Below are 23,499 nucleotides of genomic sequence, written 5' to 3' on the forward strand. Positions count from 1 at the left end.
TTAAAGGCCGATCCGTGAAAATAGTGTGTGACGTTAAACCGGTCCGTGGCCCAAAAAAGGTTGGGGACCACTGATCTAGAGTGTATATCCTATGAGTCAAAGTGGGCTGAAAGGAGTGCAGGTGTCCGTATGTTGTGGTTGCGGTACTTCAAATCTAGCTAGCGTTACATGGAGGAAACATGAAGGGAGTTATATTTTTTAAGTGTCAGGTAATTTGAAATTCAACATTTTTATCAGCTTAACAAACATAAACAAACATACCAACTGTTGTGTGCAGTTTGGCGCAGAGTGTGTTGCTGAAAATAGTTGGCAGTTTGTATGAGATAAAGATGTTAGCTTGTCATACTGTGGTTAATTTATTGTAAAGCACTGTGCTGGACTGGTGCACAGTGGCTGTGGTGTTCATTGCAATTGTTGGTTTACATCAACAATGCTAATTTGCATTTAAGATGATGATGGTTAGATTAATTTGCTGACTCCACATTTGTACCAACATTCTAGTAACAACACAATATACAGTATGCAGTCAGTGTGGAAAATGGGAATCGGCCAAGACATTTTGAGTTGTGATTCTTTTCCCTATGCTGAGACACTACGGAGATCTAAGGGTTCCCCACCTGCTGAATCCCACTGTAACCCCTTATTGTACTAGTTTTACTGTTTAGATGTGGCGGCAAAGTCACCCTCTACCGTGTAGGCAGCAGAATGTTCTTTTTAAAATGGTCTCTCTTTGCTTGCGTCCTACATAACAGATTCAAACTGAGTGCATTCAATAGAATTACAATTTATATTAAATATTTCAATTATCATGTAGGAATATTAATTTTATAATATTAATATAGCACAGGTATTGGTTTCCTTTGTAAAAATGGTAAGTAGGAATGTCCTTCCAGGAGCTACTTTTTACTTTCTTACTTTGAGTACATTTCAGAGCCTATACTTTTTCACTTTTACCTCAGTACTTTTACTTTTACTGGAGTATTTTTTTAACACAGGTATCTATAGTTCTATCTAAGTAAAGAAAGTCTGTACTTTTTCCTCCTGTGGTTTTAACTTTACTTCAGTCACTTTTCTGTGTGTTGTGCTCTTATTGAATAGGAGTATAAAAATACAACCTACTGTCTTGACCAGCATTTGGTGTGAGTCCTACTAAAACAGAAATGTTATATTGTATTTTCTCCAGTGGATCCTTCCCACTAAACCCCTTATGGGTTGCATTTAGGCCAAAAAAAACAAAAGGCTATGATTAAGAGCCTAAATGTGGCCATGTTCTAGCTCCAAGTGTCACTGTTTGTTTGTGTGACAGGAAGAAAAAAGAAGAAATGCAAACATTGGGAACCTCAGATTTTATGGTTTACTTATTTGAATTGTTAAAACAAACTATGAAACTCAAAACTGTATCAATATATGATCAGACATAAGCATACCATTCATATTTTGTCAAAGGATTTCATTTTTTGAACATTTTCCAGCAAATTCTGGATAATTGATTTTTTTTTTTTTTTTTAAACAATCATCAGATCCCATTTAAAATAAGGCTAAAATCTGTAAAACAAAGAGACAGCTTACCATGAAATCCCTTTTACAGTAATTATTTTAGTAATGAATCTATGTTTTTTACATCCAATGTATTGATACTTCTGTGACTATACATCATAGACATTAAACCGGTGCAGAGAAACTATGTTACAGCCTATGATACTGATGAGTTATAGATTTTGGCTTTACATTATGATTTTTGGGGGGTTGGTCAAATATAATATATAATAATTTAATCAACATAAAGTATGTGCTACAAACTGTGTTTCCTAAACTTCTTCAATGTAGTAGTATGGACTACCTGTACATTTTTATGTAGTTATTCCATTAGCAACAATATTATCAGTAATTGATCTTAAAGAAGTCTGAAAGCCAACAGTTGTTGGTGATACCAGGAAATTATGTCTTGAGGTGTATGCATGTTGAGTTAAACAAATATATCCAGCTACTTTCCTTAATTTTTTGTATGTTTTGCTCTTTGCCTTCAAGCTGGCAGTAATTAAACCGTTACTTTAAAAGCCATCTCTAGACCCAGCAGTCTTAGCTAATTATAAGCCAATCTCTAACCTTCCTTTTCTTTCAAAATGTCTTGAAAGAGTAGTTGTCAAACAGCTAACAGATCATCTGCAGAGGAATGGCTTATTTGAAGACTTTCAGTCAGGTTTCAGAGCTCATCACAGCACAGAAACAGCTTTAGTGAAGGTTACAAATGATCTTCTTATGGCCTCTGACAGTGGACTCATCTCTGTGCTTGTCCTGCTAGACCTCAGTGCAGCGTTCGATACTGTCGACCATAATATCCTATTAGAGCGATTAGAACATGCTGTAGGTATTACAGGTACTGCACTGCAGTGGTTTGTATCATATCTATCTAATAGACTCCAATTTGTTCATGTAAATGGAGAGTCCTCTTCACACACTGAGGTTGATTATGGAGTTCCACAGGGTTCAGTGCTAGGACCAATTCTGTTTACATTATACATGCTTCCCTTAGGCAGCATCATTAGAAGGCACAGCATACATTTTCACTGCTATGCAGATGACAACTCTATCCATCTATCTATCCATGATACCAGATAACACACACCAATTAGTTAAACTGAATATCTTAAAGACATAAAGACCTGGATGACCTGCTTCTAAATTCAGATAAAACTGAAGTTATTGTACTCTATAGCTAGGGCAGGATTAAGTGATCCTGAATTCTCCCTTAGTTACACTGCAGTGCATCTAGGCTGCTTGGGGATTCCCATGATGCATTGTGTGTTTCTTCTTCGTGACCCTTTTCCCTTACTACGGGTTTACACACCTCTCTGCATATTAGTTATTATTAATCACTGGCTCTCTTCCACAGTGTGTCTTTGTCCCATCTTCCTTTTCCTAGCCCCAACTGGTCACGGCAGATGGCCATCCATTCCTGAGTCTGGTTCTGCCGGAGGTTTCTTCCTGTTAAAGATAAAGATAAAGATAAAGATGACCTTTATTAGTCCCACAGGTGGGAAATTTGTTTTGTTACAGCAAAAGTGCAAAGTTATGTAGCAGAAATTAGAAAACACTGGAATGCAATAAAATAAAATAAAATAAAATACTATATACAATAGAATAAAATAGAATACAAATACTATATACAACTGAGTAAGAAAATACAAAAGTACAACTTTGTCAGAGAAAGAACTGCACATATAGCAGTCTTATTGCACGTGTGAGGGTTTGATCAGCTGCAAAAGTCTTTATTGTGGAGTCTGACAGCAGTGGGGAGGAAAGACCTGCGAAATCTCTCCATCCCACACCGTGGGTGCCGCAGTCTCCCACTGAAGGAGCTGCTCAGTGCTGTCACAGTCTCCTGCATGGGGTGGGAGATGTTGTCCAACAGGGATGACAGCTTAGCCTATGCAGCCATTCTCCTGTCACTCACCACCTCCACTGGGTCCAGAGGGCATCCTAGAACAGAGCTGGCTCTTCGGATCAGCCTGTTCAGTCTCTTCCTGTCCCCAGCAGAGATGCTGCCGCCCCAGCAGACCACTCCATAAAAGATGGCTGAGGCCACCACAGAGTCATAGAAGGTCTTCAGGAGTGGGCCCTCCACTCCAAACGACCTGAGTCTCCGCAGCAGGTACAGCCTGCTCTGCCCTTTCCTGTAGAGGGCGTCTGAGTTATGAGTCCAGTCCAGTTTGCTGTTCAGATGAACACCAAGGTACCTGTAGCTGTCCACAGCCTCAATGTCCATACCTTGGATGTTCAGTGGTTGCAGTGGAGGATGCTTGTGCCTGCGGAAGTCTACCACCAGCTCCTTTGTTTTACTGGCATTGATCTGGAGGTAGTTCAGCTGGCACCAATCCACAAAGTCTTGAGTCAGTCCTCTGTACTCCCTGTCGTCCCCATCAGTGATGAGGCCGACTATTGCAGAGTCATCAGAGAACTTCTGCAGGAAGCACTGGGTGCAGTTGTGGGAGAAGTCTGCAGTGTAGATGGTGAAGAGGAACGGAGCCAGAACCGTTCCCTGTGGGGCCCCTGTACTGCAGACGACCCTGTCCGACACACAGCCCTGAGTCCTCACATACTGTGGTCGGTCGGTGAGGTAGTCCAAAATCCAGGTAGTGAGGTGATGGTCCACTCCAGAGTTCTCCAGCTTGTCCTTCAGAACCAAGGGAAGAATGGTGTTGAAGGCACTGGAGAAATCAAAGAACATGATTCTCACAGTGCTCCCAGCAGTCTCCAGGTGAGTGAGGGAACGATGTAGGAGGTGAATGACGGCATCATCTGCTCCAATGCCAGGTTGGTAGGCAAACTGAAGTGGGTCCAGTGATGAACTCACCAGGAGCCGAAGCTGAGCCAGGATCAACCGCTCCAGGGTCTTCATCAGGTGGGATGTCAGAGCCACCGGCCTGTAGCTGTTGAGGTCCTTGGGGCGTGAAGTCTTTGGCACTGGTACGACACAGGAGGTTTTCCAGAGCTGTGGGACTCTCCCCAGCCTCAGGCTCAGGTTGAAGAGGTGCTCCATCACCCCACACAGTTGGTCCGCGCAGGACCTGACGACCCTTGAGCTGATGCCATCTGGGCCCACTGCCTTCTTGCCATTAATCCTCCTCAGTTCCCTCCTAACCTATCCTGGGTGGTTGAGAGGAAAAGGAAGTTTTTCCTTCCCACTGTTGCCAAAGTGCTTGCTCATAGGGGTTCATGTGATTGTTGGAGTTTTCTCTGTTTTCTTTGAATTACTGTAGGGTCTTTACCTTAAGATATAAAGCACCTTGAGATAATGAGATAATTAAATGAAGACATAACAGTCAGTGACATTGCTTTTAAAGTTTCTCATGAAGTTTTTGTGAAGTTCTGTTTTCAACTAAAGAGCTTGGAAAGAAAAGCATCTGGACTTCTTTGAGTTGCTTGAAGACATTTCACCTGTCATCCGAGAAGCTTCTTCAGTTTTAGGGTCAAATGGTGGAGAGTCCCAGATTTAAACCCTGTGGGAGTATCCCCGCAAGAGGGACAATGGACCCTCTAATGAATTCAGTCAGTCAGGAAAAATCACAAAAAAACAAACAACGGTTATGATTATTTTAGTACTTATTAGGAAGGGTTTTTTTTACATTTCTCATCTGCTTTTCTGTATTCACAGATATTTGCTTCTGCAGGTGTTCAAGTTGGGCATGATACTGCCTTACACATAACAGTTATTATTAACAATAGCAGTTAACATATTCCAAATAGAAATACAGATTTAACGCTGGTATCAAAACGTAAAACTTCGATCTGTCCTTAACCCTGACAGAGGACTGTGTGTCTGTATCAGTGCAGTACAGATCAGACGGACATGGTCGCTAAGGATTCTCAATAACCTTGCTATAGATCAAAAGAACACTTGGTGGGACATCAAAATTCTTGAGGGATATAAAATTAAAGTACAAGAATGAACACTAAAATGTCAAAGAGGAAAACTGGATTAAATGTTAGATGTTTAAAGTCTGACCACAGCAGAAACATTTTCATGAATATACTGAATCTTAAACCAAAGGCATATACCAAAAGCTTCAGTTTGGAAACACATCTGTTTGTAGTTGTTCAGTAACTGAAGAGCCATTGTTTGTTATGACTTAGCAGATTGTAAATCTAACATCAGAAAGATCTTTAAAACTTACAAGGTTAACCTGCAGTAAAAATATATCAAGATGGTAAAAAGAGATTAAGAGAAGAGAAAGATGAGTTGTGTCCATGAGGGGGAAAAAGGTACAGACATGACTGAAGAAGGGTCAATGAAGACATATAGAGACAGTGACCAAGTGTAATAGAGAAAGAATAGAACAGTGAACATCACTGAGGATGTTTGTCATCCATGGCTGCTCAGCAGGTGTCCTCATCAGACACAGGGCTCTTTCAGCTCTGTCCAGCATCAGTATGCATCACATCAGCCTAGTGCGCTCACTCCCTTACTCATCACTCCACACTCGCAACCCACAATACATCACCAAGATGGCCCCAACTGACAGCGTGCTCAGTGAATACCTCAGGCAGCAGAAACCCAAGAAAGAGGAGGAAGGCGAGGAACCATCATGGAATAGAATAGAATAGTTTTTTATTGTCACTGTTACAAGAACAGTGAAAGGCAGTTTGGCATCTCTCCATGTGTGTGGAGTACACAGTAGCGTAAGTATTTACACAATAACAGACAAATTACATTTACACAAGAAAGATATGTACAAGTTATACATACACCTGCAAACATACACGCACATACATACATGTATGTATATATACATATTTGCATCCGTACATGCATACACACACATATTTCCACATACACGCTTACATCTATATACATACACATACATGCCATCTAACTAGCAGGTGCATTGAGAGGTGCAGTGTGATCAGTGATATTGCACATTGAGTGGGGGGGGGTGCTGTTGGAACTATACTAAATAATGTTATAATAAATACAGTTTAAAGAGGTAAGGGTGTTGGTTGCATTGAAGTATAAACAGAAATACGATTTATAAATAAGGTGTAATGTCCATGAGTGTTGGCAGTGCCCCTGCACGGTATGTACCACCGGCAGATAGAGGAGGTGGCTGATATCCAGAAATCCTACCAGTGGCTGGACAAAGCTGGACTGAAAGACAGCACAGAGGCACTAATCATGGCAGCACAAGAACAAGCTCTGAGTACAAAATCCATAGAGGCTGGGGTCTATCACACCAGGCAAGACCCCAGGTGCAGGCTGTGTAAAGGTGCCCCAGAGACAATCCAGCACATAACAGCAGGGTGCAAGATGCTAGCAGGCAAGGCATACATGGAACGCCATAACCAAGTGGCCGGCATAGTGTACAGGAACATCTGTGCCGAGTATAACCTGGAAGTCCCGAGGTCAAAATGGGAGATGCCCTCAAGGGTGATGGAGAATGACCGAGCTAAGATCCTGTGGGACTTCCAGATACAGACGGACAAAATGGTGGTGGCTAACCAACCGGACATAGTGGTGGTAGACAAACAGAAGAAGACGGCCGTAGTGATCGATGTAGCGGTTCCCAATGACAGCAATATCAGGAAGAAGGAACACGAGAAGCTGGAGAAATACCAAGGGCTCAGAGAAGAGCTCGAGAGGATGTGGAGGGTGAAGGTAACGGGTGGTCCCCGTGGTAATCGGAGCACTAAGTGCAGTGACTCCCAAGTTAGGTGAGTGGCTCCAACAGATCCCGGGAACAACATCGGAGATCTCTGTCCAGAAGAGCGCAGTCCTAGGAACAGCTAAGATACTGCGCAGGACCCTCAAGCTCCCAGGCCTCTGGTAGAGGACCCGAGCTTGAAGGATTGACCGCCCGCAGGGGTGAGCGGGGATTTTTTTTTTTTTAGCTGAGCCTCTTGGAGGGCTAAATTCAATTCAGTTTTATTTGTACAGGTGGGCCCTACAATAATACATACAGAGCCAAATACAGTGACCTCAGTTTTATCTGAATTAAGAAGCAGAAAGTTAGAGGTCCAGGTCTTTCCTGCAATTTAACTAATTTGTGTGTGTTATCTGGCTTCATAGATAGATATAGTTGGGTATCTATCTATAGATACAGTTGGCACAGAGATGAGTCCATGAGGCCATAAGAAGATCATTTGTAACCTTCACTAAAGCTGTTTCTGTGCTGTGATGAGCTCTGAAACCTGACTGAAACTCTTCAAATAAGCCATTCCTCTGCAGATGATCTGTTAGCTGTTTGATAACTACCCTTTCAAGACTTTTTGAGATATAATTAGCTAAGACAGCTGGGTCTAGAGATGGCTTTTTAAGTAGCAGCTAAAGAGTGAATGACTTCACCAGAGTCCACTACGTCTATGTTCTGGCCTGATCGTTCTGTTATGCACACACTGACAGAAAGAAGACAGAGAAGTAGAAGAAAATGAAAGTGCCCTCCCCTACTTAATGGGAGCCTTGCAGTGACCCACCCAATTCATCAGGATGCCCGATAAAAGCCAGATTTAGTCTTGACCAGCGCAAAAAAACTCTTTTGGTATCAAAAAGCTGCTGTCAGGGTTTACCAAAGAGCTGCAGTGTCAGTTTTGTCACTGAAGCTGGAGACAAATGCCCATGGAAGTGTAAAATCCTTTGAGTAATCTACTAACAGTGCCCTAGTTTATAAACAAAGATGCAGTCAGTTCATTTCAACAATTACCTACCAAGAACAGAGCAGATTAGCAATGCAGATTAGCAGCTCAAAAATGCGTGCAGCCAATGAGGAAGTTAGGGAGGGAGTGTTGTCCTAACAAAAATAATCCAGTGTAAGTGCAGGTTTCAGACCTGTGTCTCTCTGAAAACAGGCTGAAGAAGAATCAGTATGATTTTTCTATTAGGGTCATCTCATTGTGAGAAATTGATGATGTGTGGTCCTGAGGACTGAGACTCAGGTAGAGCACTACACAGTATTCATCCAGTAGGGAGCTTCATTATTACAAATTACTCCGACATATAAACCTGAATTATTTGTGTAACAGCAAACCTGTGAGATGAGAAGAATAACATCAAACATTATTTACCATCAGATTTCAACCCTTCCATGTGTTACAGATGATACTGATACATTGCACAGTAACAGCATTAAATGTACTGTGTTGTTATTGTGCAGAGCATTATTAAATCTGCCCTGTGGGCTCAGTTATTATTGAGGTCGAACTCAAATAAGTATTTAGATTTTGTTTCAGAGGTCACATGGGAACCACAATACAAAAGCAGACTGGGAATCAATATTTTTTTAAGTTATCTGATAGATTTGCAGTGTTTCCGATATTATAGTCAAATTTTAGAAATGTGTTGATAATGAAGACATGCAGTCATCTACTTGGTGTGAAGCGCCACAAATCACCTTCATGCAGTTTGTTTTTTGTTCTTCTCTCAGGTCTGTACTATATGATGTTGAAATGTCAAAATGCTTCAGTTGATGGGACAGTTGATCAATTGCAACACTGATAACAAGTCCACACAGTCTGTTTTACTTTATTGTCTAACTGTAATGTTAGGTATATTTTGTATAACTCCCTACAGCTAGATTTAGGATGACTGGGAAAGTACTAACTCTTGTCTCACTCTTTTTGTTTTGTTTAATTAATGGGACTTAGAAAGATCGAAAGTCTCTTAGATTATTTTCTGAATCTTACACGACATAAAAATCACTTTAGTAAATATCTAGCATTTCATGGCATACAGGCAAAAAACAGAGGGATATGTGCATTTACACAACTACTTTACTGTGTAATTCCAATCCATGGATGAGTCGGGATCTGGTAGGTCAGCTGTAACATTCTTAAATTCAGTCTGACATTTGATCACGTTGGTCAGTTATAGTTGAATAATGTAAACTTACCATTGTGATGAAATCGCCTTAGAAACAAGTTACAACTCAAACATGCAGGTGTGACCAATATGCTTTGCTACTTAAAAAGCATAAGTTTAATGTATATCCTAACAGTATGGTAGCCATAGTCACATGCTCTGACAGCTTGCAGTTTGTAACCTGAGATCTCTGTTGCTGATCCTCAGAAAACTCCACAGATGTGGAGTTGGCATGCTACATTTTGATCGGAGTTGGAGCTTTCCCCATTCTCATAAGCTTCCTCGGTTGCTTGGGGGCCATTTATGAGATCCGCTCTCTGCTGAGCCTGGTGAGTGTGTGTGAGTATGTGTGTGTACCGTCCCCATTTAGACATGATAATGAAAAAATATAAATAATGTAAAGGTTTTCCTGTCAATATTTAACTGATTTTTGCATCCTTACTGAAGACCATTAGTGTGTTACATTAAGAGCCTATTCAACTACTGCAGTAACCCATGTTTTGGAAAGAACAGTTCAGCTAATCACAGTACTTTAAGTCCAGAAGATTTCCACAACAATAAAAGTGTCTACGAGTTCAGTCACACAGAGAAAAAAAAATCAAGCGATATGTTGACAATGCACCTGGAAGGGAGGTTCCATCACCTGGAGAGAAGTTCACATCAGTGTTTCCCAGAGTTCAAATAGAAGACACAACTTGGCATTGGCTATTGAGAGGAGACTGTGCATCAGACCTTTGTGGAGTAATAGCTGCAAATACATTACTGAGGGAGACAAAGTAGAAGATAGCTGAAGAGAAACAAATAGAAAGGACATCAGAACAGTGAGATCTGGACTTTGGTATCTGCACGTGTGCTTACCAAACTATCCACCAACTTCCATTCTATCCAATATCATCATTCAGCAGCTACACCCAGGCCAGAGTAAGGCTAAACCTGGGTTAGTCTCTTGCATACTTGAAACATGCCACCATGTTTTCCAGTGAGCAGTTGAGCCCTTTCATCAGTACCGTTGTTATCCAGTGTTGCAGTCCGCTGTAAATTTTTGTGGCTTTTTTTCTAGCATCTCTACAATGTTTCTTCTAAGTGTTGTGAAAGTAGTGATTGAGGTTTCACACAGCCAATTCTTCTTGATGATAGGAGATTTTGTCAATAAGCAGACTTTTTACATCATTTATTTACAATACTGTCAAAAGTTTTTCCCCCTTCCCGATTTCTTGTTTTTTTCATCTATTTGTGATATTTAAATGTTTCAGATTATAAAACTAAATATATCTTATATATAAATATAAGACAAATGTAACCTGAATAAATGCAAAATTATCATTTCATTTATTTAGGGGAAATAAATAGGGCCTCATTTGGTCAGTTAATCATCATTTGTGGTTCAACAGTAAGAAAGAGACTGGGCAAAAATGCATTCACGTGAGAGTTCGGAGGCGAAAAGCGCTGCTGAGCAAAAAGAACATAAAAGTGTATTTCACATTTGTCAAAAAAACATCTCAATAAGTCCCAACATTTTTGGGGAAAATATTCTATGGACTGAAGGTTTGTCCCGTTACAACTGGTGTCACATCTGGTGTCTGGTTACTAACACAGTGTTGCACAAAAAGAATATTATGCCAAAGTCAAACGTGGTGGTGGTAGTGTGGTGTTCTGGGGCTGCTTTGCAGCTTCAGGAGCTGAGTGACTTGTCATAATCGATGGAACCATGAGTTTTGGTCTCTACCAGAAAATTATGAAAGAGAATGACAGGATGTTCAAGTGCTCTTGGGTTAGGATAATGAGTCAAAGCACACCAGCAGGTTCACCACTGAAGTTAGAATCTGGACTTGAATCAGCTTGAGATGCTCTGGCATCACTTTCAGCAAGCTGCTCGTGTTTGAAAACCCCAGCAGGGCTGAATTAAAATAATTCTGCAAAGAAGAGTGGGCCAGAGTTCCTTCCCATTGATGTGAAACACTCATTGCCAATTATCACAAACGCTTAATTTTAGTTTTTGTTGCCATTAAAAATCAAATATTAAAAAAACATCGTTGCATAGATGGATGGATCTGAAATGTAACAATATATTTTAAAAAAAAACCAAAATCAGGAAGGAGGAAAAGACTTTTTATCTTTTATCTCTGTTTTTTAAGTGGGCCACAGCACTCTTAACTTAGGGAATGGCTGCCTTAGACCAACAAGCAAACAGCTCTGAGCACAAAACAGAACCCAACACTCCTCAAGAGGAGAAGAAAAGATAAAAACTAATATAGCTTCAGATAATGATGACAGTGCTGGGGACATTGTTAATGAGCAACCATGCAAAGGTTTGCTAGCTACCCGCTACACTATGTATCAGGTCATTTGTCTGCATTATCTACAAAGGTAATATTATGTTCTGTTTAATAAAAGTGCCAAATGGTAAAATGCCAAAATTCTCCATCAGGGGAAAACTGCATTTGGATATGGAGTTTATATGCAGTTTATTTGCTGCTCTCCCTCTTGACAACAGTATAACATAATAGAGAGGGATATGCTTGTGTATGCACCACTAACTAACATATAGAAGTGGGTCTGATTATTCAATTTCAATTTAATTCAATTCAGTTTTATTTATACAGCTGTTCACATGCCCCTAAATTCTTCTATTCACTGTTTCACTGTTCTCTCCGATCCTCCTCAGTACTTCAGCGTCCTCCTGCTCATCCTCATTACTCAGTTTGCAGCTGGTGCCCTCATCTACTTTCAGAAGGATGTGGTGAGTGATGTCAGTTCAAATATTGCAAACATGAGTAATATACATTTTGTCATGCTTTTGTTTGTTCATCCACATGCTGTGATAAATGTACCCACCATGGACACAACCCCTGTGTAAAGAAAAAAAATCTACAGTAACAGTGACAGTGTTCAGACTTAGTTATTTAGTTTGAGGTATTTCAGCCAGAAGTAAAACACGGTGAAAGCTTCATGGTTAAGAATAGTTTTTAAAGTTTTTACTATTTGTTTTTCTTGGTTTATTTTGAGAGATGAGTGTTGAGGTTTTCTTTAGTTTATATCAACTGCACAGTCAGTCCTTTTGCCAAATACAAGCTGGGCACTGGATGTCAAAGCATTTTATACTTTACTCTAGAAACTGGCCTGGCTCAGAGAGACAGGAGATTGTGTTCACACAGACAAATGAAAGCAGAACGCAACAAGAACAAGGATGTCAGCTTTTACTGTATCTGAACTTCTGTTGGAATGTCTTCTCAGCCACTGTCTGCTGCTCAAGTCCAGGCCAAACCTCCCCTACTCCTGCTATGAGTTATGTCAGTCATTGGTTATGTCCAACAACAAATGCTTAGCTGATGAAGCAGAAGATTACCTACATCTGGTGGTTTGGATCAGTTCAGCAGAAGTGTTAAATAATGGTATACAAATACTTTGTTACTTTGAATTTTCATGCATCTCTGCTTTAATTGAGTAGTTCTCTTTATTTTGACTGCCTACATTTTTTACATTTTCAGAACAAGCTCGTTACTTTTGATTTGACAGATTTAAGGCTTCAAACATCAAACCGATTTGATCCTAAACAGCAACACATGAAAGGCAGTCCTGTACGTGTAAATCCCAGAGGATGTCACATAACAAGAAGCAAAACTGTGCACTATAGTTAGAGGGTAAAGTGGGTCAGAGTTTTGTTTTTTGGGGGGATTTTTTTGTTTTGTTTTTTGCACAATACTGGCCTGACTGCAGGTGTCAATAAGCGGTATTTCAGTATCTAGCCAGCCATACAGAAGATGAGCGAGCATAAAGGTGTAACATGTTGTGGCAGGTCATTTCAAATTCAATGTTTCTATCAGCTCAACAAACATCAGCAAACACACAAACTGTTTGTGTGCAGTTTGTCTCACAGTGTGTTGCAGCTAAAGCTCCAGCTGCTGTATTTCACAGGGAGAGAAAAGAAAGAGAGCCAACTTCACTCAGATGGAGAAAGATAAGAGGTTAGATTAAAGGTAAGGACTGCTCAGTGGTGTTTGATAAACTGGAAATTCATAGCTTACATGTAAGTCCTCATATTTTTAAATCAGATATTGGGTCTGTACATGTGATATTAGTTTTTTTTCATATTGTGAAACATGAAAAACAAACTGAGGTAGAATAACTGTGTTATTTAAAGGCTTCCTCTGCAGGTTAGTGCAGGATGAACAGGTTAGCTTGCTGTACTGTGATGGGTTTAAAGTAAAGAAACGTTGTGTGAGTGGTGCACAGTGGCTGTGGTTTCATGGTCAAAGTAAAATTACGTTGTAGCAGAGATTCATATGAATTTTAGCTGATGATGCTGAGATTCATTCACCTTCATGCCAATGTTATTCAGTCTAGTATAAAGTTGGTATGAACAATAGACTGTCAGTATAGAGGATGGAAATCAGCCAGGACAACTCGTAAAACATTTGCTCACATCTTGTTGAATTCAGGTGCCTAAATCCACAAAGAGCAGCAGGGCAGCTGATCACAGCATATACACTAAGAAAATGTAGTTCAAGTTCAAATTGTATTCATCACATACACAGTCATATGAGTACAACATGTAGTGAAATGCTTTTGTCCGTGCCAAAAAGAAAACAGTGAAAGTGCACACATCAGGAACAAGAAGAGAAAAAAAGAACTCTACTCAAACTGGGCTCCTAACTGGGAGACCAGTTTGAGGAGAGTACAAAAAACCCTCAGCACAAAAAGAGCACATGAATATTCACATCCACACCATGTAAAGCACGTGACATGCTACGGGGGGGAGGATGTAGGGTAAGAAGTGACCCGGTCCAGACAGCAACCATCTTGTCCTGCAGCTGGACAGACCCGCCGTCTGCACCGTGTGGTAGCAAGCACAGTCTGAGTACTCTCAGCTCTCCCCGTCGCTTCGATCATAGCGGCCAGCCTTGTGGGGTTTTGACCAGCTGTAACCGCTTTCTTTAATCTTTGATAAGCCAGAGCCGAGCCAGCTCCGATCAGCAAGAACCCTGTTATCATGATTCCAAATAGGTATAAATCTTCTATGTCCTCAATTGACAGTCCCACCAGGACAATCAGGCTCTCTCGAACCCAGGCTTCTCTTTGAGAAAAGAGTGTGAATTGCATTGAGGGACCAGTTGATCAAATCCATAATTCTTTAGGTTTTAGAGAACAAGACTGAAAGGCTCTCTGTGTCACGATTAGTGCTGGCCAACCGTGGGGATGTGGGGCAAAGGAGGACCCAGGTGCGGAGCTCTGAATACAAGCAGTGCGTTTATTTACAGTGAGGTAAATAACAGATGCACAATAAATCCCCGTTGCTCCCTAGACTCCCGTGTGTGTGTCCCACTCCGACGTCCGTGCTCGTGCTCTCCGCTGTCGTGTTTCTGCAAACCCTGTGCGTGCTGTCCTCCTTGTTCCACGTTCCTCCTGCAGGAAAACAACAGAAGCAGCCGTCAAACACTGACCCCCGCGGGCATACACGATCCGCACTACCGTACACTGACACACACTGACTTGGAGTTAAACTCAATGATCCCGTGTCGGAAGGAGCGCCATCACCGTCTCAAATAGCTCCCCCGACGAGCCGAATTAGCAGCAGGTGGTGACACGGGCTTCAGGTGTGGCCTGTCCTCCAGCAGAGCCACACCCATCAGGCCTGCGGGTGCCTGTCATCCATCCTGCAGCCACACCTGCAGACACACCCATATACACACACACACACCCTGCCTATACATACAAAATGTGGAACACAGACATGACAGCATAGTGCAGAAGAAGCACACATCAAATGATAGTAATAATAGTCCACACTGCTCACAGACCCCGAGTCCCTGGAAACGGGTCCGTGACACTCTGAGGCTCTCTCTTAAAGTTAGTCAAGACTAGACAAGGACATGAGAAGCCAAGCAGGAAAGATAAGGTGAGGGACAGGGGGAAAGATGCGACCGCCTCCGTCAGAGCCAAGAGCTCTGTCAGAGCTCACAATAGAAATTATTGTGAGTTATGAGTTATTTTCCCCACACTGAGCCATTACAACCAGTTTACTGGTCCCCCACCTGCTGTATCCCACTTTAACCCCTGTACTCATTTTCCTGTTTAGAGGCAAAGTCACCCTCTACAATGTAGACAACAGAAAATAGATTTTAGATTTTAATAGATTTCCTTCTTTTTCTCCGCTCATGTTCTATTTAATTGGTTCAAGCTGAGGACAATTAGAATAAAAAAATCTGATTAAAATAAAGGTTGTATTCCCACCTGCTATTTTGTTATTACATTAATATAGCAGGTTCAGTTAACTTTACACAAATATAGCTGTTTTAAAAAAAACTTGCTCGAAAGAGTCACTTTTTGCTTTCTTACTTTGAGTGCATTTCATTCAGTACTTCAACATTTACTGGAGTACTTTTTAGGTATCCGTACTTCTACTTAAGTACAGAATGTTTGTACTTTTGTACTTAAGTTCAAAATACTTTGTACTTTGTGCCATAGAGTGACAGACAGGGTTCAACCTGGACAGATCACCAATCTGACACAGAGAGGCAGGCAACCACTCACATTCACACCTATGGGCAGTTAAGAATCACCAATTAACCTAACCCCACAGGGCGTAGGTGTTGATAGCCTGGATCTTGTTCTTTTGCCTGATCCTCTGCAGGTACTTGGTGGTTGCAGCTTTCCTAGCGGGCTCTTCATGGTTCCCATTTACCTGTGGGATCCCCAGGTACTTGTAGCTGTCCTCAATGTCTGCAATGTTCAATTCAATTCAATTCAATTTTATTTATGTAGCGCCAAATCACAACAACAGTCGCCTCAAGGCGCTTTATGTTGCCTTCTGGTAGTTCATTCCCCTCAATTCTGACTACCTTCCCTCTCTTTGTTATCATCCAAGTACACTTCTCCAGTCCAAATGACATTCCGATGTCGTTGCTGTATATCCTGGTGGTGTGGATCAGCGAATCCATGTCTCTCTCTTGGCATACAGCTTTTTGTCATCCATGAAGCCGGTGGCTGACGATTGCTCCGTTCCGAAGTCGGTATCCGTAGTCAGTCTTGTCAATGATCTCACTGAGGGGGTTCAGGCCTATGCAGAACAGCAGTGGGGACAGAGCATCTCCTTGGTAGATCCCACACTTGATGGTGACTTGTGCTATTGGCTTGAAGTTGGCCTCTAGTGTTGTACGCCACATCCCCATTGAGTTCCTGATGAAATCTCTTAGGGTTCTTCTGATCTTGTATAGTTCTAGGCAATCCAGGATCCATGCATGGGGCATCGAGTCATAGGCCTTCTTGTCACAATCCAGGCAGTGCACAGGTTGGTCAGTCTGGTTTTCCAGGCTTGGGTAACTGCTCGGTCCACCAGTTGCTGGTGTTTCGCGCCTCTGGTATTCTTGCCATTTCCTTTCTATGCCCCGCTCATGTATTGAGCCATGTGCCTGTTCATCTTAGCCGCTATGATGCCTGACAGGAGCTTCCATGTGGTACTGAGGCAGGTTATTGAGGCTGGTAGTTGGATGGGACCGGCCCTTTCTGGGGATTCTTGGGGATCAGGACTGTCCAGTCTTCGGTTGGCCTTTCTGGATGTCTCTCATCGACTAGCAGCAGGTTCATTTGTGCTGCCAGACGCTCGTAGGGTGCAGTCAGCTTCTTCAGGTCAGCCGATGTTTTATCTCAAAATAAGCATCTTTTTTGTTTAGGCTGAACAGCATACATTTGCATCCAAACATTTCGCTAGAATTTATATTAGTTGACAATTTTTGCTAACGGAATACAGTTTTACTCCTACAGTCCTTCTCTTTTTTCTTTTGTCTTTTTGCATTCATACATTTTTTTTAAACCTAGGAAGTGTAAAATAAGTAGAGATGGACCGATCCGATATTACATATCGGTATCGGTCCGATACTGACGTAAATTACTGGATCGGATATCGGCGAGAAATAAAAAAAATGTAATCCGATCCATTAAATATCAAAAAAGCACCTCACAAAACTTGCGAGATGGCGTAACTCGGCTCATAACCGTAGCACGTCGGAGCAGTGTGCCTCACGTGATAGAGCAGCTGTGTATATTTGGAACCTTGCTAGCAAACGAGCATTTCATCTCCGAGGAAGTGATCCCAGAGAGAAGTAAAGCAAGTGTGTAAGTTCATCTCTGAATGTTTGTAAAGCGTTCCCACGTTAAGCTTAACAACCGATATATGGAGCGACTGCCTCTTCTTGCTGCTACTTCAATCGTGAAACGGCTTAATGATCAGCTGATCGGCTTTTCTGTCGCGAGTCTGTCTCTCTTCTTTGTTTTTGGACCACTTTGCACCAGAAAGAGGAAACCAGCGGCTGAACAACAGCAGCACGTTTAAGCTTGATAAGCTGTTGTTAGAATGTATTTAATATTACTTTCTACACCAGGATCCTTTTCTACGTAGCTGACGGCTGGTAACTGTGCAGGGGCGGATCTAGCAAAGTTTAGCCAGGGGGGCCGATAGGGCATGAAAAGGGAAAAGGGGGCACAAAGACATACTTTTCTTTCTTATTCTCATTTAAAATTACACCCAAAGTTTTAATCTGATGTAAAATGTATAGAAGTCCATTACTGTATATAGTAACTGTTAAGTCTAATATACCCTAGTAAGCTATAGTACTTTTTCCTTTGGGAAAGTACCATCTGTGCAGTCTGCAATTCTGCTGAAGAAAGATGTTGAATCTATTTAATTATTCTTGAAAAATAATTTATTTCTGTGCATTTTTTTTCACCCTGCATCAAATTTAAGTTGATTACATCGATTAAGCATCATGAGGTGGAGGGTGGGGGTGGTTCCCTATTTTTTTTGGGGGGGGGGGGGGGGAGTTTGCAACCCTATTAGTTAGGTTGCTTAATATTTCTGCTAAGTACTCTTTAAAATACCAGAATAGGGAGGATGGAGTAGGTTTAAGTTTATTAGATTGATCAGTGTTGCTGAACTATGAAATATTTTGGGCGCAGTGTATTTTTTACATACAGATATAACAGAATAGCTTTAGTGTTGTTGTTTATTTAAACTTGAGTATGAACTTATACAAAATGCAGCAAGATATTAAAAAAACAGTTTTATTGATTAAAAAACACACTATATCGGATTCATATCGGTATCGGCAGATATCCAAATTTATGATATCGATATCGGTATCGGTATCGGACATAAAAAAGTGGTATCGTGCCATCTCTAAAAATAAGTATAACGATGTTTTCCAAGTATTGTCAAAAGAACCTTTTTTGTACTTTCTTGCAAATGAACTGTAATATTTCCAAGAAAGACTTACACAATATGTTAGTCATCATAAATTAAATGAAGATATGATGGGCTGTAAGTATTGTTGTTACGCTTGACAAAAACTCACATATTCCTTCTAATTAATAAGATTCAAAACATGCCACATTGAGAAATGTTTATTTTACTTAGTGTCTGGCATAGCATGGAGTGAGGGTGTTTTAATTTAGTTCATTTGAATGGTATCCATCCAACAATATATTCACAAAAAGAAGATACAAAAGAGACACGTTGGCTCAAATATGGATACAGTGTGGGCATATTACACTGCCTATTTGTTTATGGTAATACATGTTTCACCAACTCTGTCAGCCTGCTGTCTTTCAGGTCAATGAGCAGATCTCCAAGGTCATCACTAAGGTACTGGACAAATATTCTGGGAACAATTCAACCACAGAGCAGGCCTGGGATTTCATCCAGACGAACGTGAGTTGGAAGCATGGACCTGAAATCCAAACCCATCAATAAAAATCTCTTCAGTGGTACGAAATGGCAGAAATGCCCTAGCTAGAAACACAGGAAAATTCATTTTTAACAGGGGGAATTTGAAAACTTGAGGTTAACAATGCTTTACACTTTGTAACTATACAGTTAGACTTGTTCTTGTCAGCTGATGCTGAAAAATGCATTGAAAACCTAACTGAAACAAAGAAGACAAATTAACTTGAATTTAAGTTTTCTAAAGAGACTAATAAGAATCTGTCTGAAATATATTAGAAAATTTCTTTTTGTACTAGAATTGACCAACAACAATCTTAATTTCTACTTAACGGGTGGCCGGAGCTCAGGAGGTAGAGCAGGGCATCTACTAATTGGAGGGGTGCTCAGGTAAAGTAGTAAAGGGTTATAAAAGGACCAGTACTTTTGCCATTTACCACTTCTCCATCAATGTGTTTAAAGTAGCTCTCTAGATTTCTCCTTTCAGCCAGTTTCTTCTGAAATAATCAGATTTCATTTTTATATGAACAGATTCTATCACTCGTGACAAAATAGCTTTACCTCTCCAAAAGTTGAATCTGTTCATCTGGACGTAGCGTTTTGTGGGAGAAACGTTTCGTCACTCATCCATGTGACTTCTTCAGTCTCAGCTGACTGCAGGTTTCCCCAAACCTTTATAAACAGTACATTTGCATAATGACTGAAACCAGCCCACTGAAGATGGTCATGGGAATTATGCAAATTCCCATGACCATTGATCAACAATCACTGACCAAAACCCACTGATCAAAGAACACTGATCAAAATAGCTTTACAGTCTTGATAAGCAAAAATGACTTAATATCAACCTTTAATTTTCAGTAATCTAAGCCTCAGTTATTTTAATCAGCAGATTTTCCTGAGTTTAAATTTTAGCACTGTTAGTGTGTAGTCACCTTATCTCAACATACTTACAATATAATTATAGAGTATAATTTTTAATATAAGATAGCTGCATGTTGTAAATACTCCATTTGACTGCATTGTGTGGATCTTAAAGGTCACTTCTAGACATCTGTAATCACAGAAAATTCTCACACTACATAAGTGGAAACTGAACATTTAACTTGTCTAATCCTGGTTCACACCGGTGTTTTCCAAGTGTAACAGTAACTAGAACTAAGATTTGTGTGATGTCAAAACCTCCCCAGCAACATGTTGATATTAACAGGAATTTCATATAACAATACAATGCTTTCTCACCAGGGAAAAACTCAAAAATAATAACATAAAAACCTACAGTTCAAAATATGAAAGTATATTAATAACATCTGTAAATAAAATATCTTGATATTTTCTTCAGAAATGTTTACATGGGTGTTAAAATGAAAAACATGAAATCAGGCCCAAAGTACCTGCTCCAGAATGAGTATAAAATGATATGTATCAACCCATTCATCAGCCGTTCCAGTCAAACGTCCTTGGGAGTAATGTGTTGGCTTTTACAAATGAAACCTGTGCTTAACTCTGCCCATCTGTAGATGGAGTGTTGTGGCTGGATTGATCGTAGGGATTGGAGTGGTAACATGGTCATCGTCAACAGCTCACAGCTGCTGTTTCCCTGCTCCTGCCAGAACATCTCACTTATTTCTGGAAACTTCTCTGACAGTGGATTCTGTGAGGCTAAGACACCTGACTGGCCTGTATACGATGTGGTAAATGGTGTTTTCCGTTAATCTCACATGTTTGCTGTCTCTTAGATGCATTTCGAGTGAATAAGGTTCTTGTCTTAATCAGGGATGTGCCACCAGCGTGGAGAGATGGCTCCTCACCAACACTGGGGTTGTGTTAGGCATTTGCCTTGGAGTGACTCTTATTGAGGTACAACATCATTAACTCTCATTAATCTATAACTAGCTGGGTTTCCATGAAAGTAGTTTACAGAAACAAACAATATGCAAAATAATACCTGTTACAGTTCAACGTCACTAAAGTGGCTTAAAAAAACATTTGTGAAACCTTTGGATGGATCTGGATTCTTTGTTAATCATAAAATGTTGTTAATTAAAGTCAAATACAATTTTAACAAAACTAATAAAACAAGCAGCTGCACCTTTCATGTCATTGCTGAACACACTGAATAATCACTCAGTGAAGGCTGAACAGTTCTCAAAAAAGCTCCTCTATTTACAGTGTTGTGACACAAACAAGCGTTACGCTATGCAGAACTTTTTCACAAATTTCTGACAAATCTTTGTCACAAATATTTGTTTGAAAGAAAAAGCACAGCTCACCAACAATTATGTTCTTCAACCTGCAAAGTGAGTGGCTGTTCAGTGTGTGGAATAAAGACTCTTTGTGTTATTATTTCACCATCAAGCTCATACCAGACTTGAGAAGTAATCGTGCTGAAATCTTGGTAATTCCAATGTATTGAAACTGTATATTGAGTTTGTTCAAGATGAACAATCTGAGTTGTTTATGAATAAATAACTTAAAAATAGGAAATTTAAAAGTGTCTTTCTCTGGTTGACAGCTGCTGGGGATGATCCTGTCCATCTGCCTGTGCAGGAACGTTCACATGGAGGATTATACCAAAGTGCCAAAGTACTGAAGCTCAGCAGAGGAAGTTACATTACTGAACTCAAGAAACACACAAATAGGGAGCAAAGTATTTGGTGAAATTGTATCCAAGGGTATAATAATGAAATATGTCTATTTTTTTTCCTTAGATTTTATTAGATTTTATCCTCTAAGGCTTTTTGTCAGTCTGGTTTTATTTTAAAAACTTATAGTTTTGAACTTTGGATCAAAGCGCAAAGCTGAAAAATGCTGAGAGGACACTGGGTTAGAGGAGGTTAATAAAGAAAGGTGTAGTAATGGAGGATTTCTTTCCCTGCCAGTGTTGCTGGTTTCCACAGTGCCAATTTGGTGCTGCATGCTTTTAGTTTCCCTTGAAAATCTGAAAGTAAACCATGTGTGCATCTGTAATAGTGAAGTGAAACAGTCTTTCAAAAATGGATATACCTTTCCTTTGGAGGCATTAATGAGAAAAATTAGTCATTGAATTTTAAAAATTTTAGAACTTTCCAATTTGGCCATCATGTTCGTTTTAGGTAAACGGCTGTGCTCCCGGAGAAATTCAGCCACTGGAGTCATTTCAGAGATTTTACCCTTGATTGTTAATCATTCAAATGCTTTTGACAATATACTGTGAAAGACTGAATTTCGAATGATTTGTTAGCAAATCATTCAAAAAAATATATATGCATGTATCCCACATGATGGCCATTTAAAAAAAAATATATGAACTCTGGTGTTTGTATCTACTTTTAATGATTTCCCCGTGATGATAAGATACTTGCAGCACTGTAAAGATGTCAAGAAAAGCAAAGTTTTGGCGATTCTGGAAAGTCCACTTGGTGGATGTTTTGTTTTATTTTTATATGCCAGTGTTTTGAGTTATTGTGTAATGTTATAGTAGTTTGTCTGGAATTTAAGTCTTTATTTTTAAGAATTTGAGTCCAAAAAGTATTCCTTCCAGTGTTTTCTACGGCAGGTCTCTCCTTCAATTTTTAAATGATATTCTTTCCCATTCTCCTAATTGCTTTTAAGTCTGGAAATAATAAAGGAAATAATAAGGTACTAAAAATATACTTGTCTTCTAAAAGTATCACAGTTTACTATTGACATTTTTAAAAAGCAAATAGACCATTTTTAGGTTTAAGTATGGAACCTTGTTTAATCCAGAAGTTTGAGAAGAGTAGCGCATTAATTGTAACCACTTTTGAACTGTGTCACATGATGGAACTATTTTTAGTACGGATCCTTGGCATTCATTTGTGTACAATTTTAATTTCAAGCCAGTATGTGGTTTTCTCAGTGGCCTGTTTTTTGTTTTGTTTTGTTTACAGTCACATAAATAACATCCCATTAACCTTGTAATGGTTTCTAAGAAACAAAAGGATGCATCTGTTTAGAAGTACATGGCCTTCTTCAATTATAGCTTGTTGGTGTCATAAGTATGTACTCATAAATGGATTCATATTTCATTTTGCCAATAAACTGATTACAGTACTTCGGTGTGATTCTTTGTTGCTCACAATGTTGTTAAATATATATTTTTTAAATGTAGTGTACATTTTTTTTTACCATGCTCTCTAAATATCTCTAACTCAGAACTTCATCTCTGAGACCATTGTTGTGGTTGTTGTTCTTAGATTAGACTGTTTATGCACCTACATGAGTTTAGCCTGCAGTCTAAAAGACTGCATACATTCTAATGACCAGCAGGGGGCGTCTCCTGATTGCAAATAGAAGCAATCAGGAGAATATGAATTGGAAAATAGAAAAACGGCCCTCAGCCAGTTTTTCCTACATGATAAAAAAATACAATAGTAAATGAAAGAAATCTGTCAGCAAGACTCTTTGGTCTTAAATTATATGAATTTAATGT

At 40.0% G+C, this 23,499-nt stretch overlaps 1 protein-coding gene across 1 annotated transcript in view; it reads left to right on the forward strand.

Moving 5' to 3' along the window:
- The window catches only part of LOC100701053 (CD82 antigen), a 47,379-nt gene extending 24,258 nt beyond the window's left edge, over positions 1 to 23,121 (forward strand). Inside the window, exons 4-9 of the mRNA XM_005463540.4 lie at positions 9,557 to 9,678; positions 12,015 to 12,089; positions 18,954 to 19,052; positions 20,585 to 20,758; positions 20,841 to 20,924; positions 21,580 to 23,121. Of these exons, the coding sequence (XP_005463597.1) occupies positions 9,557 to 9,678; positions 12,015 to 12,089; positions 18,954 to 19,052; positions 20,585 to 20,758; positions 20,841 to 20,924; positions 21,580 to 21,657 (632 nt within the window). The 3' untranslated portion in view covers positions 21,658 to 23,121. The remainder of the gene's footprint in view (positions 1 to 9,556; positions 9,679 to 12,014; positions 12,090 to 18,953; positions 19,053 to 20,584; positions 20,759 to 20,840; positions 20,925 to 21,579) is intronic.
- The last annotated feature ends 378 nt before the right edge of the window (positions 23,122 to 23,499 follow it).

Source organism: Oreochromis niloticus, linkage group LG1 (assembly GCF_001858045.2).
Source record: "Oreochromis niloticus isolate F11D_XX linkage group LG1, O_niloticus_UMD_NMBU, whole genome shotgun sequence".
In the NCBI taxonomy this organism is placed as follows: domain Eukaryota; kingdom Metazoa; phylum Chordata; class Actinopteri; order Cichliformes; family Cichlidae; genus Oreochromis; species Oreochromis niloticus.